Genomic DNA, 24555 nt, shown 5'->3' with positions numbered 1-24555 from the left:
CCTAAATATAGGAGAAAAGTAGGACTACGGAAAAGGATGTGAGGAGATTCTCTACAAATAAGAATCTCTCTTACAGAGCGACAAGCGCAATCTGACCTATGACCCAAGGAGGAGGATTTTCCTTCCATTTCAACAGTCTATCAGACTATCAGAAGGAGCCAGGAAGACAGGAAGAGTGACGGAGACAAAGAAAGACAGAGGAGTCACTTGGAAGCAGAAAGAGCGATGAAAGAAAGAGAGACGCGTTATGTACACTGGCTCGAAGTGAATGACGACTGCTGAAATAATCTGTTTAACAGCTATTCCAAACATTTCATTTCCAAACAAAACACTCCCACAATGCTGCATCCAGACAGAGAAAATCTCTTTCGTTTCAGAAAGCGGTCATGCCTTTAAATCAATTACTTTTTTCATAGTTAAACAATTGAAAAATAGTCATTATTACTAAAAAAAAAAAAAAAGCATTATTGACAGAAAACAAGAAATAACAAGGATTTATCAATAATAATTAGCTGTGTAATAATTAAGTTATTAAAACAATATATATTGTAGAACAAAATAATCTAGCAGAAATAAATCCACCAGCATGCACAGATTTTTCTCCTCCATTTAACAGGCATTTTTATTTCTAAAGAGCTGCAGTTAAACACATAAAATGGCATAAAGCACATTTTTCACACCTCTTCAATGGTTAAATATCAAATTTCCTGAGTGGAGTGTCAAAGCAGGGAAAGGTTTAAATGATGACGATATATTAGCAGCACTAACAATACATCCCTGGATATAAAATTAATATTCTCCTCACCCAAAAGCCACTTCCCTCCATTAGGACGACTTTCTCCATAATCACCACCAATCTCAATGGAAACACTTTTAAAACACATTTACCTCCACAATACTCCTGGTTTATTACTTAGAGTCTTAAATAAACTATTCATTTCGCACTTCATTCACAGACAAAAATAAGCCTAAATTTAGTGAAGTATGGAACATTTTCGAGTCGGATCCCAAAAACCTGTTAAACACACGAGGGTAGCGGTTAAAGATTTGGGCCTGGGCTCAAACTCTGACAATCCATTTTTTTAAGAGTCTCACGAGCAAGTTAAAATACGATGCAGACAAATGGGTTTAATAACAAACAAAGTCTAACACAACAGAAACCAATCACTGAATTAACAAGAAAAAAATTGGTTTAACTTAGTGAAGTACTGAACAAAAACATTTTAAGTGAACAGTTAGCTAGCTCTCTGTGTTTTAAAATGGCAAGAGAGAGAGTTGAAAAAAAGAGACTCAAAAAAAAAAGTTCATACACACTCATAGTTTTACACACACACACACGTTAATCAGAGTTTTTGTCCTAACTAGCCACGATGGCGACACGCGATGATTCTATTTCAGAAACGGTTTCTATTTTTCTTCGATGTCACGGCTGGAACAGCAACACAAAGTATATGGCAATGACGATCTCAGGTACTGCTTGTGTGCTTTATTTAATGTTAAAAGCGTCTTCTTTGAATAATCATTTTTTGTCTTTTATAGCCATACTGAAAGCAACAATGGACAAGTCACCTCAGATCTTCAAAATACATAAAATGAAACAAGAATGTTCAAACTGTCAACAGACAAGTGTATTATATGACAAAGATTGTTTCAGTAACTCAGTATGTAATTTTAATAATGTTAAAATGGTGTAATATTCATGAATTTGGTTATTTACTTATTTAATTAGTTGCGATTGCCGAGAGAACCCGCCCACAAGCTCTTTTTGATTGGCTGTGATTTTTGATTGGCATTATCGCCTCAGGTGTGGACAAATCGTTTGTCGCATGAATCTGATCGCATCGCGTCTGGTTGGGACACTAAACCTACCCCGAATTGTTGATTTAACTTAAAAAATTTGTTAGTTTAATTTTGAGTTCATTGAAATTAAAAAAAATGAGTTAATACAATGAAGGTAATAGGTTTAATCAACAAAAACTCAAAACATTATGTTATCTGAACCACATTAATTATTGAAGTTGATTTGACAAAAGAAAAAAATGTGATAGCAAATCATAATAATATTTTTTTTTATAGTGTACCAATCACAGAAAACCTTTGGCATTTTTTTAAATTTCAAAAAAATCAGTTTAGTATGTTTTCAAGCCATTTGGTTTACGAGGAAACAGGATGTGTCCTTGTAAACCATGTTTAAGTTGTAATACCCATGTCATTAAACACATTTGTGTCCTCATAAACCATATATAGAAGAACACACACTCACACGCAAACACGGATCTTCCCGCACCAAAGGCATTGCAATAGTGCCAACTAGAGCAATTACTGAAGCGACTCCCGAAGCTGTCCTTTCTCTTGTTCTCTCTTGCTTTCTTATGGACACAAAAGAAGAATCCTCGGTTTGAGAGCGTGACAATGAAGGCCACATTTAATAATGATAAACAAAGAGTTTGTGCTGCGAATAAACAATCACAAGGACAAATTAAAGACAAAGCAAAACAAATAAATTCAACAGCTGAGCCATAGCATTCAAACAAAGAATGCAGAGATATTATTTGGCACGCACAACAAATACCTGATTTCAACTGTCAAGCTATTTCAAATTAGGATAATTGTGGTTTTAGTTTGGAATGTGCAATTTAAAATCAAGAACAAAAATAAGATAACTACAAGAAAAATGCCCTGAACCAGAGCAGAGCATGCATGGAAACTGTGTGCGTCTGGGGTTGAGAAAGGCCCCCTGAGCTCTGGCACAGGACGCCACGGGCCCCGGGATTCTGCACGGCTGCCCTGCAGGGTGCCAGTCTCCGCCGGGGCTATTTGGAGCCTGATAAAAGTGGCAGTGCACACTGGAATTAGCCTGATAAGATAAGACCGCAGTACAGCAGCAAACATTCTGAACGGGCAGCGCGATGGCCAACCCTGCTGGGCACAGAGTGAACCGGTGCGTACACTGACTGAGAAACTGTTCAGCTCGGCAGTGGCGGTTTAAAATTCAACTGCTTGTATTTTGTTAATGGCCGCTTTAATGTTTTTAACTGAAGATCTTTTCAATTTGGTTCCAAAATTGTGGTTTGTTTGCTATGTTATAAAATTAAAATGATTTAGCAACAACAGGGAAAAAATGAAATTTCAGATCTGTAATCATCACAGTATTATAGAGCTGTTGGCCTGAGTGTGTTTGGCCGATCTTGTGTGCGTCAGAGAGAGTGTTAGCCGTGTCAGAAACCGTGTTTGGCAATAAGCGCATGAGACTGTGCTGGTAACTTATCCATGAATACACACACACACACACACACACACTAAAATGATACGGCTCTAAAACACACTGCCAATGAGAAAACAGGATGGCACTGAAGAAATGAGGCCAGCCGCTTTGTCTTCTCTCGTAAACACAACCAAAACACTATATCTTTTAAGCACCATCACAAAACAAAAGAAATAATAATATCATAAACAATAAAACATCACAAAAAAGATGAAATTACCTCAAGAAATTCATTAAATAAGCAATGGCAGAAATGCATTCGATTTATTCTGGACTAGTTATTCACATTTCAGCAGGGTTCCCAACTAATTTCCATGAATTATTCCAGTTTTAAATTTCTGAAAGGATTTAAATTTAAATGCCACGCATTTATAGTTTTAACAACCTTATTAGTGTACAAATGTCTCTAAAAAGCACAAAATCATCCTGCGGTTTGAATGCAGTTTGATAGGATTTCTTCCATACAGGCTTAAATACATATATTTGCATGATTTTTAAAATTAGTTTTTCATTCCCAGATTTTTCCATGACCGTGGGAAACCTATTTGAGGAGTAATTTCAGCTCTGGCTGCAGAACACAGACGCTCAAATCAAGTGTTTATATGTGTGCTGGATGTGATGGTGATGGTTATGGGGGGGGTGTCACCTTACCCTGAATTCTGACCCCTCTTAAATAAACACGTTCAAGTCTAAGTAGCTGTAGGACAGAGAAAGAGAGTGTAACCCACTGACCTGGCATGTGGACGAAGTAGGCCAGGTACAAGTCCAGCTCCTTGACGGACACTCCGATGTGGTGCGGCTGCACGCACAGGCTGTGGTTGGAGCACTGCGGGGACTTGACCAGCCTCTCTCCATCCGTGCTCTCCAGCGGGCTCCCCTTAAACAGGATCACCATCACCAGGTCCAGGCGCCAGACCTTGTCGGCCTGCCGCAGGCAGTCGATGCGGCGGATCTTGCCCTTCTGGTCGGGGTTGGACAGCACGCAGCACGGCGGTTTCTTCCCCGTGATGGTGAGCACGAAGTCTTCGCGGAACTCCGGCCGGATGTCCTTGCGCAATTTGGCCAGCAGCCGCGACGCCCACTTCTGCTTGATCTCGGGCTTCTCGCCCAGGAGTTCGTCTTTGACGGCACGCTCCTCGTCCTTGGACATGCGCTTCTCGTGCTTTTTGAAGTACTTGCGCTTGCGGGCCTGCAGGTTGAACCAGGTGTAGGAGAAAGCCCGCACGTGCGGGAGGAGAGCCTCGATGAAGGGATGGAATTCATCCTGGAGGGATGGAGAGAGGGAGGGAGAGAGGAGGGATGGGGAGAAGACGTTAGAATTGCGGAGCATGAGAGCGCGCTTGGCTCGGCGACGCTCTGCCAAGGAAGGTACGGGAAATGTATGAGTGTGTGTTTGTGAGGATCACAAACACACACACATACACACATACATACATACACACTCAAATATCCATCATAAGCATCACATAAATACAAATACTGCAACGCTAACTTCGATTTAACAAGAATTCCTAACAAAGTATTTAATAAAATTATAGTCTGCATTTTTACTAAAAATGTAACCTTGCTTTTTTTTCTTCTACATTTCTCTTTTTTACACTGACATTGTTGGATTTCAAGAGATCCTTTTCTCAGTTCAAAACAGACAATGATGTTTTTGAGGGACAGACTTAAAGAGTCCGCAACAGCTGCTCACTGTCGCTTGTGCCAAACCGCACAACCAACCCCTGCTACCGCGCGTCCTGATCCAAACTACATCGCCACACAGACACAGAATCAGCACGCCACAGACAAAACATTCAAGACATGCAGCAAAACAGCAAAATGAAATAGTTACCATTCTGCACTTTCATCATAAACCCTGCTGGAGTGGAAAAACAAGTGAAATGTCTTCTCGGCACTCAACTCGACCCTACATGCCCCGCTTATTAGTAGATTTTTTTTTTTGTTTGTTTGTTGTTGCACAAAATTATCAAGGTAAAGAATTTAAAAGATTTCAAAAAAGGTCAAATTTTGTAAAAATGTCCAGTCGATTAAGAAGAAAAAATCTTGGAGGAGCCAAGCAGTGGCATAGCTCTGGAGATAGAGAAACAAGAAATGCAAGAGAGAAATATTTAATATACAAAACAGGGGGGAAATGAGAGAGAGAAAAAAAAGTTAGGAAAAAAAAAATGGGGATTTTGCCAGTCACCAAAAACGAAAATAAAATAAAAAAATACAAATTACATATGAACACAAGGCGGCGGACAATGAAACTGCTCGTAATCAAAAAGTATTGTACTCACTGTTAGAGAAAAAACGTACACAAATAAATACACAAATACCGCAACAAAGAGAAAAAATGTTTGGCAAAGCAGTAAGTGGTGTTTGTTCAGATATGCGTGCTCTGCATTCGACTCACAGAGAGCGAGAGATAGACAGAGAATGGGAGATAGACAGAGAGAAAGAGAGGGGGTAGAGAGGAGCGAATGGAGAGCGCAAAAAAAAAACAAAAAACGAGAGAACCGAATCAATGTTGGAAGAGCGCGTACGACCGCTGGCAAACCCGATAGAAGCTTCTTTTTTTCCCCTTTTTCCTCTCCAACTCTATCTCTCTCTTCCTCTCCATGCTCTTTTCCTATCCATTGCCTCAGAGTGTGCCAGCGCGAAGCTGAGCCCACCTATTTGGCACCGGGTGCCCGATCGCTCAGCCAATACGCACGCTTGAAGGGCTGAATGGGAGGGAGGCAGGGATGGAGGGAGGGTGAAAGAGACGGAGCGAGAGCGAGGGGGGGGATAGTGTAGGGTTCGGTCAGTGGGTTGGCTCCTTACTTTGCCAAATTAACAAGTTCCTATCTTGTGCAACTGCAAAGTCCAGAGCACATTAATTTTACATGCGCCAATCAGCGGCGCCGCCCGTATTCCATTCCCACCCCAATTTACCTCCATTTTCTCCCTCTTGTCCTCAAGAATTGCACTCAGATGCACACACGCACTTTTGCCATTTTCACCAATACACTTGCCATCTCCTCCATCGAGCGAGCGAGCGCACAGTAGTGTCCCCGTATGCCCCGTCCCCTCCCTCCATTGAGCGGCGTGTGAACGCGCGGGCCAGAACTCCCAGCAGACGCTACAGACCAGCAGCTGCCTTTAGACTCGGCACACAAACAAAGAGTAAAGAGAGAGACATAGTCCACAGAAGAACAACACTCTCTCTCTAAACTTTATCTGAAGACGTGTCGACATCAGATGCATAGGTTTTGACGCAATAAACAGAGGTTTATTACTTTTTTTTTTATCACCACTTAAAAAAATGTTACTAATCAAAAAAATTGTATTAATATTATTGTCTTTAAAAAAATAATAAATCCCCAATTTCCTTATAATGCATAATCCAAAGACTTTAAAATGCTGCTTACAAGACCATAGCAGCACTCAACAATTAATTTGCAACAATTAACTTGTCATACACAGTATTTTTATGAGTTGAACCACTAAAAAAAAATATTTTTAATAAGTAAATACTTTTAATAAAAATATATATCTATATTTATATATAAATGTACATATGTAACTATATATGTATTAATAAAAAATATTTTAAAAAATTAGCCTGACAAAAAAGAATTAAGTTATTTCTTCATTTATTATTAAATATGAAGTATTCTTTATTTTTTTAAACTAATTCTATTAGTATTCTTTAAAGAATATTTCATATTTAATATATTTAATAATAAATATATATTATATATATATATATATATTAATTTGCAATAATAGCTCCAATAATAAAGATTCTGTGATGCTTGTTTATAATTCCATAAACATCTTTTGCAGGAAAACAATGACATACTTTAACTTATTTACCATTTTCAACCCAAGACTGCTGCAAATCGATCTCTCAATTCCAATGTCCTTATAAACAGCTAAATTGACCACGTTTGCATATTTAAATCAGCAGGATTTGCAACAACGATATTCACTAGATCACAGAAAACCAAATATATAAGTTTGCACGGCGCATGTACATGATCAACGAACACGAGACTCAATGACAACACTGCATTGGTCACGGCATCAAGCCCTGAGTGATTTAGTGTACGACACATTCAATGCTCAAATCCTGCACCAAACTATCTATACAACATATTAAAAGGAATTCAAAGGTTGGTCTCTGTTCCCAATGATCCATTATGATCCAAGCACAGAGCCAGGGAAATTGCTATCTTGGGCAGATTCATATCAAGTGATTTAATCTGGTTTAATCCCTACAATGTGTTTACGCAACATATGCCGCTCTCTCAGGGCTACGCGACACCTTAGGGCGACCATCAGGCCTATCCGAGACCACCGGGTCAAACAGCCTCATTCTCAAAGCAACTCACTTTGCAGTTGCCAGTAGGCGCCTGCTATGTAAACGCAGCGTTTCCTAACAAACAAAGCCGAGCGTCAGGTTGGCGTGTCGTTTTGTTTGTAAATGTTCCACTGGCTCGCAATTCACTTTACATAATTCCAATTTAAATTAAAGCAAAGTTCTACACAATTCATATCAGTTGACTGTGTACAGAACAAGGTGTATTGGTATTTTGTTTTGCATACATTTTGTAGGCAAAACTGAAATCATTCTGCATGTTGTTGTATCTGATTTAACTTGACAGCCTACATGGATTTTGTGTCTGATACATTCATTTCCATGAAATAATTTCCATGTCTTGGAGGAGCAAGAGAGAAAGAAACAAAGAGTTTGCAAGTGTCTGCATTAAACGGCCTTGGGGGAAAGGTGTCAGTAACAAGTTCATTGTTCTTGCTTGAATTATTGGTTGAACGATCGCATCAAACCTGACATAACTTTGGATGAAGCGAACTTTATTATGACAGCATGAACTTTGTGTTGTTATCATGAGACTAAATTAGTATGCAAGCCATAAACGGCATGTAAACGGCAAGCTTGCTGGATTTGTTCATTGCCGAATGACCTTATTCAAACTCTTTTACACCACAGCCTATCTTATCTTTGTATGACACTCTCCTCTCTAAACAGCGCCCTTTGTTTTACCCAAGAAAAAAGAAGAGCGCTAGAGGAAGATAAAAAAAAAAGTTTGAGAAAGAGAGAGGCAGACAAAAAAAGCACGATTTCTACGAAAGGCTGTCTCGCTCTGCTGCGTACTGCTTGTGTGTTTTTTGTCTGTATAGCAAGGCCTACTTCTTCCAGAGAAAGAGAGAAAAAGGCTGAGATTGTGAAAAGAAAACTCGCCAGCACATACACTCACACACTATTTACAGAATCTGTGCTGAAATTGCCTGTTACTCTATATTACACCACACATGCAGCAAAGCACATCAAAGTTAAGTGCCCTACATGTATGAATTTTGCTTAAATCAAATTTCTACTTTTTTTTTTTTTTTTGAGCTTTTTGTGACATCAAATGTCCATTAGCATTTTTAAAGGGTTTAGTTTGTATGATTGACCTTGAAGTGTAGCCAATATAAAGACAATAACACTAAGTTTGGCCCGCCTCGCTGACTAACAAATAGGCTTAATTATGACTCAAAAGTACCTTTTTTATTTTCAAACAAAACACCGAAAAGAATACAATTCTGGACGAAATTCAAGGCCAATAAAATTGTGCCTTGTAAATAGGGGCTTAACAGTACCATACCTTTGGCTTTTCTTTTAAGATAAATGTAATTTATTATTTTCCATTTTTTCAACGGTATCTGGCTTCCTTAAAAACCTTCGACAACGGAGCTGTAAACCGCTAACGGTTTTGTTTTTTTTTTAAATCGCGTTGGCGGGAGCTCGAGCTTCATCATACTGGCTCGAGACAGAAAAAAAAGGCTGCGGATGGAGCGGAGCAGACCCTCGCGCGGCTGATGCGCGAGAGCTGAAGGAGCTGACATGAATTATAGTGAGTGTAATTTGAAAAAAAATCCCCAAAATACAATGAAACTTTTATTAACATACATTTACCGACAGAAAAACGAGAACTTCCCTAAATTAAAGGCCAAACCCAGAGATTTTATATCAGTGTAAAAATTTAGGCTACAGAACACCACTAATTTACACATTAACTAAAAAAAAAAAAAAAAAAATCTCCTTCTAGTACATAAACGGAAAAAACGAAATCGAATACATCAACAAAGAAAACAGGCCTATTTCCGACAATTGGGAGACATCCGAGTAGCATTTGGGAGCGTTCAGTTAGCCTAATAAATAACTGAAAATCAAAATACGTTAAGAAAATTATTTTAAAAGGCCTATATATTTACTCTTATGTCCCATGAGAACAGCTATATGTTAAATACAAAATAAGATTCATCTTATTTTATCTACACACCGAATTCAATAAACAATTTCTGTAACTTGTGCGCTGCCAAATCGGGTTGCCATTAAAAAACTCTGACGTTTAAAGAATTATAATAAAGATGTTTTTTTTTTTTTTTTACACCGTCATATTTTTAAACTATTCGTAGAATATCTCGACATGACTAGATAATTAATTTTTTTAATAAACACCTTTTAAAATGATGCCATGTTTGATGACTAAGTTTCCCCTTCAACCAATTCAAATATATTTTATCAAATTTTAAAACAAAACAAAAATAAAAATCATTAATGTTTAACCTATGATCTAAACTGGGGAAAATGCAGATGACAGTTTGAATACGTTAGGTCGGTGTGCCATAAATCAAGCTTGTATCTCATATAAATAACATTTACCATAAATATAGTGCAAACAAGAATATATTTCTTCATCAAGCATATAGCCTAAGGCTATACAAGCAGCTCATATCCGAACTTTTAAGAGTTTTAACCAAAGCCTGTAACCTGAGGATCAAATAAAAGAAAATATTTTTTACTTACCAAACAGAAAACCGTTCACTAGCTAGGCTAAGACGTGCTTTTGGAGAGCTGTAGTGGTGCTTTGTGTGCAATTCATTCAGGTTAAAACTACTTCCAAGACGTTTGAAAATCTGGGAGTAATTTAAGTGAGTTCAGTTCCGCGGGTAAATATTCTTAATGCATACAGAAAAGCTATTTTGTAAAAATATCCGAGGCACCGTTTGAGGCTCCTCAGATTAGCAGAACCACCCAAATGGATGTAAAAACAAAATTTTGGCCGTCTTAAAAGTACATTTTTACATACATACACACACATGAGTCAATATATGTAGCCTATATATATTCAGTTACAACAAAAGTTACTCAGATCGAGTATTTTCACCTGGCGGTAAACAGAAATCGCGCTGGACTGAGGGAGTAACCATAGCAACAGTAGGCCGCTTGAGGGTTTTGCGTCAGGATTTTAACAAAAAACAAAGAATTCTTATTATTTATCACTTCATTACAGATTTACATATCACTAAAAATTCAGTGTTTTTCTTTTTTTTTTTTTTTTTTTTTTAAATCAAGCTTGTTGACCAACTGTGCTAGCCTATATGAGCGCCAAAAGACAACATCGGTTGCACAGAAAATTTCCTGCAGATATTTCCTTGAAAGAGCCCACCCATGAAAATTATTCAATAACACTGAATTTCATATTATTATTAAGATAATTGTTCATTTAGGGATTATTTGGATATCCTAATCTGCAGTATTACAGTTTGTTCTTTCATTCAAGAGTTAATTAGGTAGGCTACATGCACATTCATAATCCATAGCTGTGTGCTATTTAGAGACGCCTATTAAATATGAAAGTAGAATCATTCATCATATGAATAAGGCTGTTTCCGTCCGCGTGGACATGTGTCTGTAGATCAGAGATCTGGACTCGGCCGGTGAGATCAGGGAGACTGATGAAGTGTAAACTGGAAAAAATGCCGAGACGAGTACGGCGTGACACCACAGCATTGCGCCGCTTACGCAGCGACTAAATACAACCGCTCCGACCGCCCTAAATATTGATACTGCCCTACTGTGAGCGCAGTGAACTCTCCCCGAGTGTGTGTGTGTGTGTGTGTGTGTGTGTGTGAGCGAGAGAGAGGGAGAGAGAGAGAGAGAGAGAGAGAGAGAGAGAGAGAAAACAACACCATTAGTGGACCTCCTTAAAGGTAAATTATTCATATAGAAAGTAAATGTTTATTATTAAAATGCAAAGAGTTTTCATTTAGGGACAGGGATAGTGTGTAAAAGTAGGCTTTATTCATTTTATTTTTCTAAAAAAATCATTAGATAAACACATGGTATCCTACAGAACACACTGAGGTGATTTTAATGCATTATAGAGGCACAAATCCCATGTTTTATTATTTTTGTGAGACTTATGATAGTCTGTAGTTTAATATAAACTACTGCATAACATAAAATTAACAAATATCTGGCTACCTCTTAAAGTGCTGATGTTGGCCTGTCCCATTACAGATGTCTTGACCTGACCTTCAACTATTAAAGTAGCACAAAAATGTCACTTTGACATCATCTGTTGAGTTTTTATTCAATTTATTATAGTAAAACAGCTTCATTTAGGCTAAATTTGCAACTTTGATTCTAATTCTGGTCTATTTTTTAAATTTAATTTTTAATGCTTTATATATATATTTTTTTTTTCAGTTTAATTTTTTTAATATGTTAATGTAACAAACAAATCAGGGTTGTATTTACACAATCAATATTTTCACTGACAAATTGATTAAAAAGAAAATGTGGAATTTCGAAAGCGCGGATTATTAAAAATCTGCATTTTTTTTAATCCATGCATAAATGTTGTTACTACCTGACAGATATCACTGAAATGTGTGTCTGCTTCTGCGAAAGCCCTAGGCTCTGTAAACGGAAAAAAATGAGTGTCAGTTTCCTGACATGGATGAGTTGATCTAATTCAGTGGATCTTGCATTTTATTTCACTCTGAATCCTCACCTTATACCAGTCATTTAAAAAAAATTTAAAGTATTGTGTGGTGGTGAAGGACCAAGGCATTGAAAAAAAAGAGCAATGTTCTTAAGCAAGACTGTAAATCAACATAAAACGCAACCAAAACTCCAAATGCATCAATATAAATGAGATTCGATCTGACTGTGGGCGGGGCTATGCAGCCAAACAAAACATTCTATCACAGTCAGTTACCCACAACAGAACATACAAAAACTCATATTTACATGGAAGAGCTTTATCATTTGTCGCTGTCTGGTTTGCAAACAACATAAAACTGAAATCCTAGAATCACCCTGGTACTCAGTCATGAGGAAGTTCAGTTACCGCATATGCATCCATCACAACCTGTAAATAACTGCAGTGTAATTATGGTTGATATTTCAGCAGCTCCAGTGCCAAGTGCCAGGTTTAAACTAGAGATGTTCTGAGCTCTCCAACACGCACCCCTCCACCCTCGCTTTTATTCTCATTCTTTTCTTTTACCTCCGCCACTCCGCGAGGCGAGGTGCCAACCCTTCTCCTAAACTGGGCATCGTGCCCTACCCTTTATGCAAATCAGGCACCCACCACCTCCTGTCTTTCTGCCACTCTATCTCTCTTTCCATCTTAACGCTGTCTCTGTCTTGCCCTAAACACACTAGTCATGTCATTTGTCTTTTTTTCTGTGCATTTACACTCATTTTTTTACATTTCTGTCACTCAGTTTTTAATTATTCGATCAATCTAGCTCTTCTGTCTCCTGTCTTTCTATGACATATCTTCATGCCTCATGGTATTCACAGAGGATTTAAACCCTATTTCCTCACCAGCCTGTATCGTTATGTCGCTATTACACCACACTCCGTGAGCACTTCTTCATTAACACATGCTACAGGGCAATTTCATTTTCAAGGGTGTTTACAGTAATTTTGCAAAGATCAGACTGACAAACATGCACTAAATACCCACAAACACTCCACTAACAACTCAAGTGTAAAAATACACACACACACACTTTTCTCTCTCATGCTCATACCTGTTAAGCAACAATTTAAGGAAGGGATTCCCAAACTTTTTTGTAAGCTGAAAGCTTCTGGATGTAAAATATTTACTTGAAATACCACCTGAGATTTTAAATTACTCTTTTAATAATTTAATATGCATGTTCACAATTCTCTGATGTCAGTTAGTGGTCACGACATGCAAGCAAACAGATAAAATGTCTAATCCTTTAATCCTAGTAAGTGATATATATGTAAATATCATCAAGGACCCATCCTCCTGTGTCATCTAGAGTTTCATGACGGAACTTATATATATATATATACACACACCAAGTTCCGTCATGAAACTCTAGATGGCACAGGATGATGGGTCCTTATTGCAACTTGATATTTACATCATTAAATGATGTACAAGCTGATTGGTTCATGTCGAATCTGCAGCCAATGAGCTTGCTGTTCAACATTTAAAGGTGTCATATAATGCCACTTTTACAAGATGTAAAATAAGTCTCTGATGAGTGTGTATTTGAAGTTTTAGCTCAAAATACCCCACAGATCATTTTTTATAGCATGCTAAATTTGTCACTTTTTGAGGGTGAGCAAAAACGCTCCGGTTTTGTGTGTGTCCCTTTAAATGCAAATGAGCTGCTGCTCCCAAGAAAAGGGTGGAGTTTCAAGCACTTGTGTTAGCTGTGCCAATTAACCTTTTATGTTCAAACCGGAGTCTGACAATGATGGAGAGACTCAAGAAGAAGTGACAGCATGTAGAATGCAACAGGACGTTTCTGAATGGTTAGTTGATGAATTTATGTAGCTGATGTGGAGTTAACTCATTGATTAGCATATTCTGTCATGATAATCTATAAACCGCTCATGTGGGAACTGTTGTAAGATGCCTACAGAGCCTGAGAATACATGCTGCATGAAGATAGAACAGGTATAGTTTAGTTTAATTACAGTTATAACTTGTCATTTTGTCATCTTGCTTTTATGACATGTTATTGCATTTGTGTTACGTTCTGTATTGGAATAACATGGCCTCGGCCCTTTGTTGCGTGTTCTCGGGGGTGGGGTTTATGTAAATTTTAGGGTTAGTGATGTTGTAGTCTTTTGTTGTAGTGCTAAAAAAGCGATTTCTGTAAAAGAAAATATCTCCCTTCGCATTGAACTTTGAGTGTCGTAACTTTGCAGATGTTGTTTATGCTCTAACAGCAACATTACACACTAGCTTAAGTTAAAAAAGTGATATCATGATCAACCACCCCTTTAAATAATTGGTCAGTGTTTGCTGTAGCAGTTTGAAGTGCACTTTCAAAGTTCCTCTGAAACCCTCCACTTTCCCCAGCTCCACCTGTACAGATTTGCTATGGGTAATTTTATATATGCCATTTATGCTGAAGCAGTATGTCTTACATGCTCACAGCAGCATATCAGTGTTTGTATTGGAGGTAGCAAGTACCTGTACTTGCTCTGCAGGAATAGCAGCAGCAGCAATAACCTACAAAAACACCAACAATCAACAGCAGCAGGAATTTCAGCAGCAGAATAGCAGATCTATTCCGCCAAGACCAAATACATCAACACTGTCATTTACATTACCATGCTAAACGGAGTTGTCATGATAGAAAAGAACAAAGACTCTACTGCTCATGGAAATTACAAGTTACACCGTGTCTACACCAGATGCGACCATTGTCGCGTTGCGCCGCAACAGCTAAAAGCTGTCTACAATGAACGGGTCAAACCGACCATTGCAAAGCACTTGGACTACTTCAGAAATAGAACGGGGAATCCGTTTACTTTAGGGAATTTGTTGCATCCAGTGTAGACACGGTGTTACAATACAAATCTTTATGTCTTAAATTCTTCACTTTCAAACACTCAAGCTTTTAACATGCCAAAATCTTGAGCTTTTGTTTTGGTGGAATATTATATATAAACGTTGGAAATTACATAAACGTGAATGCAATTGAAGTGTATTTTAATGTACGATTCAATTAACTATTAGCTTTTCATTAACTTATGAACCACCTGAAGTAAACAATATATCAGTACAATACTGTATCACTATGGTTGATGTGCTGAGCAGCCATATTGTCTTCTGAAGTCAAGGCTGTTGCACTTCCCCTGAGTTTTCCGGGCGCAACTTGCTAAAAATTCCTACTGGGAACTAGGACTTTCCCACTTCCAAAGACAAATAAAAACGTACCATAAGACTTTATTTTCACATTTCAGCTCTGCAGACACACTCTCCAGCAGCACGACAGCACATTTACATAAGGTAAACATTGGCTCGCTGACTAGTCCACTACTTTTGTGGATGACTAGAGAAAACGAGTAGCCGTGCAAGAGCTAGATCAACAACACAAACACGAAACACAAAACACAAATGAACTCACCGGTCACACACGCACGCTCTGTGATGACTGGATGTAATTACATTACAATGGCAAAGGTGACAGTGAATGGCCACTAGCCGCATGAGCATGACACGCTCACACATGTGCACAATGAGCTACAATGCCTGTGATGAAACCATTTGTTAAAGAGAGAATAGAGCTGATGTGGGAGTGTGTGTACGAGTATGTGATAGAAAGAGAGACAGGTTAAAGAGTTTTGACTAAATCACTTAAAGGGTTAGTACACCCAAAAATGAAAATTCTGTCATTGATTACTCAGTATAAGCATCTGTTCATCATATAAAGTGATCAAGTCTCTTCAGAAAATTTCGCTCAATTCATTCGTTTTACGATCTCTCAAAGTCAAAGTTTTAGTTGCATAGCTGTTTATGGAGGGACGGAAATCTCTCAGATTTCATTAAAAATATGTTAATTTGTGTTCCAGAGATTAATTAAAGTCTTACGAGTGTGGAACAACATGAGGGTGAGTAATAAATGACAGAATTTTTATTTTTGGGTGAACTAACCCTTTAAGAATGAATTATTAATAATTGGTGGTTGGTAGATATGGGGGTTTCCAATAAATTATGCCAGCTAAAGAGATATCTAATAATCAGTATATAAATAATACTATTTAAAAACTCCATAAGACAAAATTGTTGATATGGAATGAACACAATATTTACTAAGAAAAATGTTTTTATCGATAAGGCTGTCAGATTTTGGAACTATACTGAACTCAAAATAGACAAATGTTGGTCGATATATTTTTTGTATCTAGGAAAATGGCTAGAAAATCATGTGACATTAAAGACTGAAGTAATAATGCTGAAAATTCAGCTTTGATATGACAGGAATACATTTTAAAATTCAAATAGAAATTTTAAATCATAAAATATCTGTGAGACTTCAAAAACATTTTTAAAAAAAAATCATACTTTTGAACGATAGAGTATAAAAACTGAAACTTTGATTGCTGTATGACGACACAAGATCACAAATGGTCTCTGTTTCATTTCTGACAGTGAACTCGCTCTCTTTCTGTTTCTCTGTGTCACTATTTGTCTCATCTGTCAGCCGCTTTCTCTCATTAAGTGCCGTCCAGCATTAGTTCTGTCAGTTCAGGACAGGTGCAGTGGTAATGAGAGGGTAACACTGCATGCACTGAGGGCTTTCCCATTATAGTAAGCTTAATCCAGGGTTAGGGAATGTGTGTGTGCTGCAGCTGGGGTAAGAATGTGTATGTGTGTGTGTGTGTGTGTTTATAAGTGGAAGAGAGACTGGAGAGAGAGAAAGAGTTGTTTGTGTGTTTACTGGCACTCTCTTTGCGACTATATTAGCGTTTTTCTCAAAACTTCAAGTTTTATGACAGTTCTTAGCTTGTGTCTTAATCTGCCTGCTTAGAAACAAAAATACATAAACATAAAAAAAATATATTGCCGTTCTTCTCTACATGACAACCACATCATTGTCATCATCATCATCCACTCAAAAAAGCTTGCTAGAGCTTAGCAACTGTTAAGTAGGAATAAGATCTGAAACAGCTGGAGCTCTTTAGAGAGCACTAAAGACACAACCAGAGCCTTACACGTCAAGATATTACCACCTCATCTGTGCTCTCTCAATCTGAAACCTACAGGAACCTGGAAGGACAGAAGCAAGAGAGACAGCGAGTAAATGTGCAAAAGAAAAGCATAAGCTACAAAAAGCCTAAATAAATATATTTTCTGAAGACAATGTGAGTGTGCTTACCCATTCAAAACTTGCCCATGGCTGTACTATGACATTGTGGGAGGCTGCCAGAGTTGAATTTTAGATGGTTGTTTACTGGCCCAAGCCAAAAACAAAAAATGTTTCTGTAATATTCTAGTACATAGACACGGCTCGATTCATGTGTGGTAGTTTCATCAATTTTATCATCCACTGGATTAAATTCCAATCAAGTCCAATCATTAAGAAAGAAGTTAGGCACTGAAATGTTCACTTTTTTTAAAAAAAAAGGTTCTTTATTGGCATCTATGGTTCCATTTATGAATCTTTCAAATGCACAAAAGGTTCCTTATATTGAAAAAAGTTTCTTTTAAGATTCTTCAAATGTTTTTCAAACTCACTAGATTCTTTGAGGAACCAAAAATGGTTCTTCTATGGAATTGCTGTGAAAACTCTCTTTGGAGCGTTTATTTTTAAGAGAGGTTTTTCAAAACGCCTACTCTGTTACACTAAGTATGAGGATGAGTAATTAGCAGCAGCGCTAATTAAGGTAACTAGTTTTACACAAATTAAAGAGGAAACTGATGTTTTTAGGAATACACAGAAACAGTTACAGAAGTGCACAAGCATTTTAAAAGTCTTTAAGAGATATTTTACAGCACTGCCTCTTCCTCCATCTTGTCTTTGGAACCAGAGTTTCTCTCCAGAGCGCAGAGATATAAATCCAGTGCACACGCTATAACCTGACCTCCATTTGGCTGCACTGGCCTGCATGTTTGCTCAGGTCTCGTGGCCCTGACACCTGTGGGAAGGTACACTCATAAAAATATAAATAAAAAAAGTTGGCCCGCTTACTCTTTTTCAAACAGATTCAGGACTAATTATGCAGCCTTATGATTTTTCATACTGCCGGGAGGTTGATACCGCATGCACACATACAGCAATTTTAAAGCTGCATGTGCAAGACTTCAAACTTAAAGGGATAGTTTACCCCAATTCTGTCATCATTTACTCACACTCAAGTTGTTCCAAACTTGTATGAATTTCTTTGTTCTGCTGAACACAAAAGAAGATATTTTGAAGAATGTTTGTAACCAAACAGTTGATGGGGCACCATTGACTTCCATAGTAATTTTTTTTTCCAATGGTGCCCCACAATGTTCTTCAAAATATATTCTTTTGTGTTCAGCAGAACAAAGAAATTCATAGAGGTTTGGAATTTTCATTTTTGGATGAACTATCCATTTAATATCATACCAAAAGGGTAGAAGCATGAGAGAAAAGGTGAAATTGAGAAAAAAAGGAATCTTAGGTCTCTCTGGACATAAGAAAAATGCTTGCTTGGTGAGACTGACTCACTATTGGTTAACCAAAACACAACCCTTCTATAATAAACTTAAAGGAATAGTTACCCGAAAAATGAATAGTCATAACTTATGACAATTCTAGGTCAATCCAAACCACATCTTCAGTGGAATACATTGTATAATAAAGAGAAGCAAAATGTGTGTTTTGTTTAAAGAAATAAAATCATATAGGCTAGTTTTAAAAAACATTAGAGTTAGAAAATGATGAAAGAGTTTTCATTTTTAGGTGGTCTTTTCCATTAAGATCCTGCTCGAGTCGCTCAATGCACAATTTGTCCAGTTGGAGAACAGAGAAGTTCTTCGCCACAGTACCCAAGGGTCTGATCCGGTTTCTTCCGTTGAGCCCTTTGTGGGATTTTACCCAGTACATTCACAGCACTTCGAGTTCCAGAGCTGAAAATCAACAACTGTACAACAACTTCTTTAAATGCTGATGGGGTGTGGCAATGGACGCATGCCAGAGGACAGAATTTGGGAGTAAAAATTACACGACGCCCTGTCCCGGCCCCTTAACAGACTGTACGAAGCGCACAGTGTTGTGTTTCTGAGTTCCTGACTTGCTAAGATAAGATGAACAAAATACCTAAACCCCGCAAGGTGCATTTTAGGAGCATGAGACATTGATCAAACCGATAATATCTGGCAACCGTACAATTCTGATGCATTCCAAAGGACTGCGACCACAGAGAAGACCAGTGAGGGACGGCAAGCACAATGCACAAAGTTTCTGAGATCCCAAGACAGGACTTGGCAACCTGAAGAGCCTCTAAGTGGGATAATATGGTTAACATTCCTTCACATCCCTTAAGAAATCCAATATGTGCATATCAATGCTTCTAGCCGAGGCCTTACCTCTCAGATACAATGAAAGAAAACACTCACACTAGCCAGTTAGTGCAATTAGGGCTGGAAATCAAGATTTTTTTTTTTAAAATACAGGAACAGAATAATTTATGTCTGCTGACGGGCAGTGAACAGTGTATTAAAATACTGCTACTGAATCTACAGCATACTGTAAAATCAAATGATTTTAGTTTTAAGCTAAATTTGAGTTGCATTCTAAGCAGTCACAGTCTGAATTGTATCATGCAAGATAATACAAAGCACAATAAATAGACAAGAAATCTACTGCAACGTCCTCACTGATTTGTTTGCATTGCAGACGGGGTGAAGGTTTTGCAATGTACACATCAATTATAGTCTATTTCAAGTATACTAAATATTTGCATTATTTACGTTTTAAATCACTTCGATGACACTTCTGAAAATGAAAAGCGTCTAATAAAACATACCTACACTTTTAAAAATACTAGTTGCAAAAAGGGTTTTTGCAGCATTATCATAGACGAGCTATTTTGGGTTCCCCAAAAAACCCTTCAGTGAGCGGTTCTTAAAAGAGAACATTTTTCCACTATACAATCTTAAAAAAAAAGGTTCTTTATTGGCATCTGTGGTACCATGGGGAACCTTTAATATCGCTGGAAACTTTACAATTGAGCAAAATGTTCTTTGTAGTGGAAAAAGTTCTTAATGAATTTTAAGAACTGTTCACTGAAAGGTTCTTTGCGGAACCCAAAATGGTTCTTCTATGGCATCACTGCAAAAAAAAAAAAAAAACCTTTTGGAACATTTAAACAACGTTTGTATAATGGAAAGGTTCTTCATGGAACCATCAATGCCAATAAAGTACCTTTATTTTTAAGAGTGTACCATTTTGATGATTAAAAAATAATGATACGCAACAATACAATGTTTTTGTAACGATAAAAAAAAACAGAGCACAAGATTCCACAAGTACAAATTCAATCCCTTTTTACTGATTTTTAATAACAACATTTAAAACTTTCAAGACAGACCAACAATGAACTCAGAGATAAGGGAAGATATATTACGAGTTGTCTAGAAATGTTGAACTCACACTTACTTGTGGCTTATACATATTTAATAGCCAAATCCCAATGAAAAACAAAACTATGCATAGTCCATCAATCAGTGAAGGCACCATAACAATGGAAACAGAAAATGCAACCAAAAAGCTCAGCAGTGACCGCCCACTCCCATTAAGAATCGAGAATAACTCCCAACACTTTGAAACTGCTAATTTCTGCATATTTTGCAATGAACTTGTTGAAATAAGCCAAATGTTTTATTTATAATGAAAGACCATTGCACCATCACTTTTAATTCAGTCTGTGACTTCCTTCTGTATTTCAAAAATACTTTCTTTTACTTAATCACATTTAATCTCAGAGTTTGTTGTGTTGGTTCATGGCTTAAGGACTTGATCTTTTTAAATCCCTGAGGAGAAAAATACTTCCGAAAACAAGGCCACTGAAAAAGCATCCGGTCACTGTCTCAATTGTTGGTTACTGCATATTCTAATCCCAGGTGAATTATCAGGTCATTTAATTCACTGTGCATTTTCTAAAAGTGACCCCCGAGCTGTGTAATTTGAGCGTCCCTGCCATAGAGTCTGTACACAGAGAATAACGAGAGCTTCCAATGGAGGAGATAAGGACAACATGTTAACATAATAAAAGAATAAAAGCTCTTTATCGTTCAGGTAAACTAGCACTGTGCCCATGCTAATGCTTGGGTTCAGTATCTGATGTCAGCTGCAGAATTACACCAACATCTTTTACTGATCCCAAAACATCCCTCCACCAATGATCTCTTTCTATTACGAAACGCTCATGAATCAACTGATCCGACGCCAGCTGTAACGAGCTGATGACATCATCACGCACTCCTCGGCGAATTATAAAATGCACATAAAACTCTGCTCCTTGACAGCCGACTCAAAGAGTAACGATAAGCATTGTCAAGCGCTGCCAGATATTGAGCTCATTTAGTAATTCTCTGAGAGTATGCGAGCAGACGCTGCAAAAGTGCTAACCCGAACATGACCCAGTTCTTTAGACTGAGCCTGCATTCAATGCCAAGATCACGATTACATCCCTGCCAAAACATTTCGAGCAAGCCTTTAAATACTGCCCCTCTCTCTTTCCTGTGGTGGGCGGCATTGGTGAAAGGCTGGCATAACTCAGAGGACTGACTGTGCTCTGCCTTCAGGTTGAGGTCTGGATTTTACCACCTCAGTGAAAGCCAGTCTAAACACACATATCACGGGAGTGAGGCTGGAAGCTGGCACCGTGCCACACGGCCCGAGTCACACCACCGCTGCGGACCTGATTCACTGAAGCTATTTTACTGCATAAAAAGACACTGGAAGGAGCATTTGATGGCTGCACTGACTGATATTTCAATAAAATTGCTCAGAAGTGTGTAATTCATGAACCACTAGCAACACCAGATAGAACTTCAACAATAATGGCTGTTTCCTGAACACTATCTGCTATTAGTCAAACAAACAGATAGTCCCACCCCCAAATTATGACCCAACAGTGCCCGCCCACTTTTTTGGCAGAAGAATTTTTCCCAATTCATTATATCCATATTTCCGATTTAAAAAAGTAAAAGTTAAAAGCCATGAACCAAACCAGCCAGCTGAGAGGTGAACCAAGTTGCTCCAAACTTTGATTCAAAGCAGAAAAGATTTTGAAATGAGTACAAAAAGACCAAGTGTCGATGCCGATAGCCTCGTGGGCAGCATGCCGACATTTATCACCATTGCATTCAGGTGACCCAAGTTTGAGTTTCAAACCCTTTCTCGATCAAAGCCAAAAATAAATCTTTAAAAAAAAAAAAAAAAAAAAAAAGGTACCAGATTTTAAAATTGGGTTCAAAATGGGTTCTATCACACACCCAGCGCAATACGACGCCAGGCGCGACACAAGTGTTTTTTGCTAGTTTCAGCCCGACGCAGTTATCATTTTCACATCCAGCGCCATGTTGTTTAAATATGCACTCGCACCCATCTGTTTTGCCCATGGGTATGCTGGTTTGAAAACAAGGTGTGTTCAAGTGCATTGTTGGCTTGTTGCCATCTTGAGGCAACTGAAAACAACTGTGCCACTGACCAACAAAAACCTGGTCTAAAATCAATGGAACAGTATTTTTATTTTATTTTTTGGTTATTTAAAGGGCACGTTAGTAATATGCACCTATAGGCGGGTACACAACGTGCATACACTCTGCTAGTTACACACACAGGGATGCGGAGCAGCACACAAACGTGCCAAATATTAAAAATAAAAGGCTTACAATGTAAAAGATTATTATTGTGTACATAAAGATAAAAATGCCTACATGTCATAATGGATAGTCATTGCATGTATCAGAATTACAGTAATCATAAATGAAATAGGTTGAGGATGTCTATATTTACGCCATTTAAATAGTGAATCCACCATGGTGCAATCACTCCTGGCTTTTAAAGGGAATGGGAGATGACATTCTGATTGGTTTGTTGCATTTTACGCCTAAAAAACACACCCATTACTCATATACACAAATACTTCAGTAGTTTGAGAGCATATAGGCAGACTGTTTTAGGTGCAATTTGCATGGCGCAATTCTCTGATTGGTGGAGATTTTTGTGCAGAATCATGGGCAATGTAGTTTTCCACCAGCAAATTCTGTTGCAATAATGTGGGCTGATGGCTTCAACAAAAGCATAAACCATCGATTAACAACCTCGTAGCTCACAGACGGTCTGTCTTTAAAGCTTAAGTTATCGTTATAATCAATTCCTCAATGTAAAAAAAGAAAGGGGTTTTTACATCTGGAACCCGCTGTTGTTATGTCAGTCTCATTACACACTGCACCTTTAAGATGCTGTATGCTAGGCTTTTAAGCTTTTGAATTTCACTGCCCACTCCTTTTGAAAGCATTGCAGTTCAATTGTAAATCTTTCATCGACTGCTCTTTTGTTTTATGAGTTTAGATGGGCAATAACACTGACAGCAGTCATCTGTTTACAGATGTGCTCTGATTAGCTCACTTACATAAACAGAAATCACAATTCATCATTTTAATTGGCACAACGTGTAGTAGTTTACCAACAAATATGATTTGAGTTGCCTGCAGAGCCTTCTGTGATGATATTGTGCTTTGACGAATCATGAATCCTATACTTCCAAAGGGAAAACAAGAGAAGAAAATAAACAGCTGTGCATTATTTGCAAATTATGGAAATCAACTGCAGTTGTATTTTGTGTCTGCAGAATTTGGCATTTATTTAAAACACTTTGACAGAAATGTAACTCAGTTGCCAAGCGGCGTCTGCACACATCTAAGTGTGTCTGAGAACTTCACAGTGAATGAATGAGATTTATGAATATGCACACAGTGAGGAAGAAAAACAGACTTCCAAAACTTAGTGATCTGCCTTGCTGTCTACATAGGGACTTAACTGAAATGGACCCACATAACTCACTGATTTGGAACACTCTACATAAGCAGGAACTCTCGAATGCGACACACAAATGATTTAAACAGAGTTTGGTGTTAGCATGTTGCTAAGCTAATGGTGCAACACTCTAATATGTACATAACACACACAAATTGGGTAAAATACTCTCAAAATAATTAATAAGACAATACTCTTTTGTATGAAATGAATTGTAAACATGTTTATAAATTAATATTTTCTCACTATGTCCGCCATAATGGATAGATGCACTCACTCACTACACTCATAAAATTTATTTTGTAGCGCTGCCAATAGAAGAACCATTTTGGGTTCCCCAAAGATTCTTTCAATGATCAGTTCTTAAAATAACCATTTTTATGTGAAGAACTGAATAATCCAAAGAACCTTTTTCACTATAAAGAACCTTTTGTGCAATGGAAAGATTCCAGGGATGTTAAAGGTTCTACATGGAACCACAGATGCCAATAAAGAACCTTTTTTTGTAAGCTCACTTTTGACTTAAAAAAAGGATACATCTTACCTTTTGAAACAGTGTTGGGTGCACAGATTATGATGCCTTAAAATACAGGCTACACAGACAGCTCATTAGGTTTTGGAACAGAGCAAGTGTGTGAGAGAGAGAAACAGTGAAACCATGTAAATGT

At 37.8% G+C, this 24555-nt stretch overlaps 1 protein-coding gene across 20 annotated transcripts in view; it reads right to left on the bottom strand.

Moving 5' to 3' along the window:
- The window catches only part of LOC137032030 (nuclear factor 1 X-type-like), a 126412-nt gene that overhangs the window by 56259 nt on the left and 45598 nt on the right, over positions 1 to 24555 (bottom strand). For 18 of the 20 annotated variants that reach the window (XR_010896648.1, XR_010896649.1, XM_067403497.1 and 15 more), the window contains exon 3: positions 3998 to 4529. Coding sequence is in view for 18 of the 20 variants with exons in the window: in XM_067403497.1 (XP_067259598.1) it covers positions 3998 to 4529 (532 nt within the window). In the remaining 2 variants the exon portion in view is untranslated. Of the gene's footprint in view, positions 1 to 3997; positions 4530 to 5102; positions 5899 to 6187; positions 6513 to 24555 lie in introns of those variants that run through there. The other 2 variants (XM_067403503.1, XM_067403502.1) reach the window with 2 other exon arrangements.

This window comes from Chanodichthys erythropterus, chromosome 12 (genome assembly GCF_024489055.1).
Source record: "Chanodichthys erythropterus isolate Z2021 chromosome 12, ASM2448905v1, whole genome shotgun sequence".
In the NCBI taxonomy this organism is placed as follows: Eukaryota; Metazoa; Chordata; class Actinopteri; order Cypriniformes; family Xenocyprididae; genus Chanodichthys; species Chanodichthys erythropterus.
This window is presented reverse-complemented; position numbering and strand designations above follow the sequence as displayed.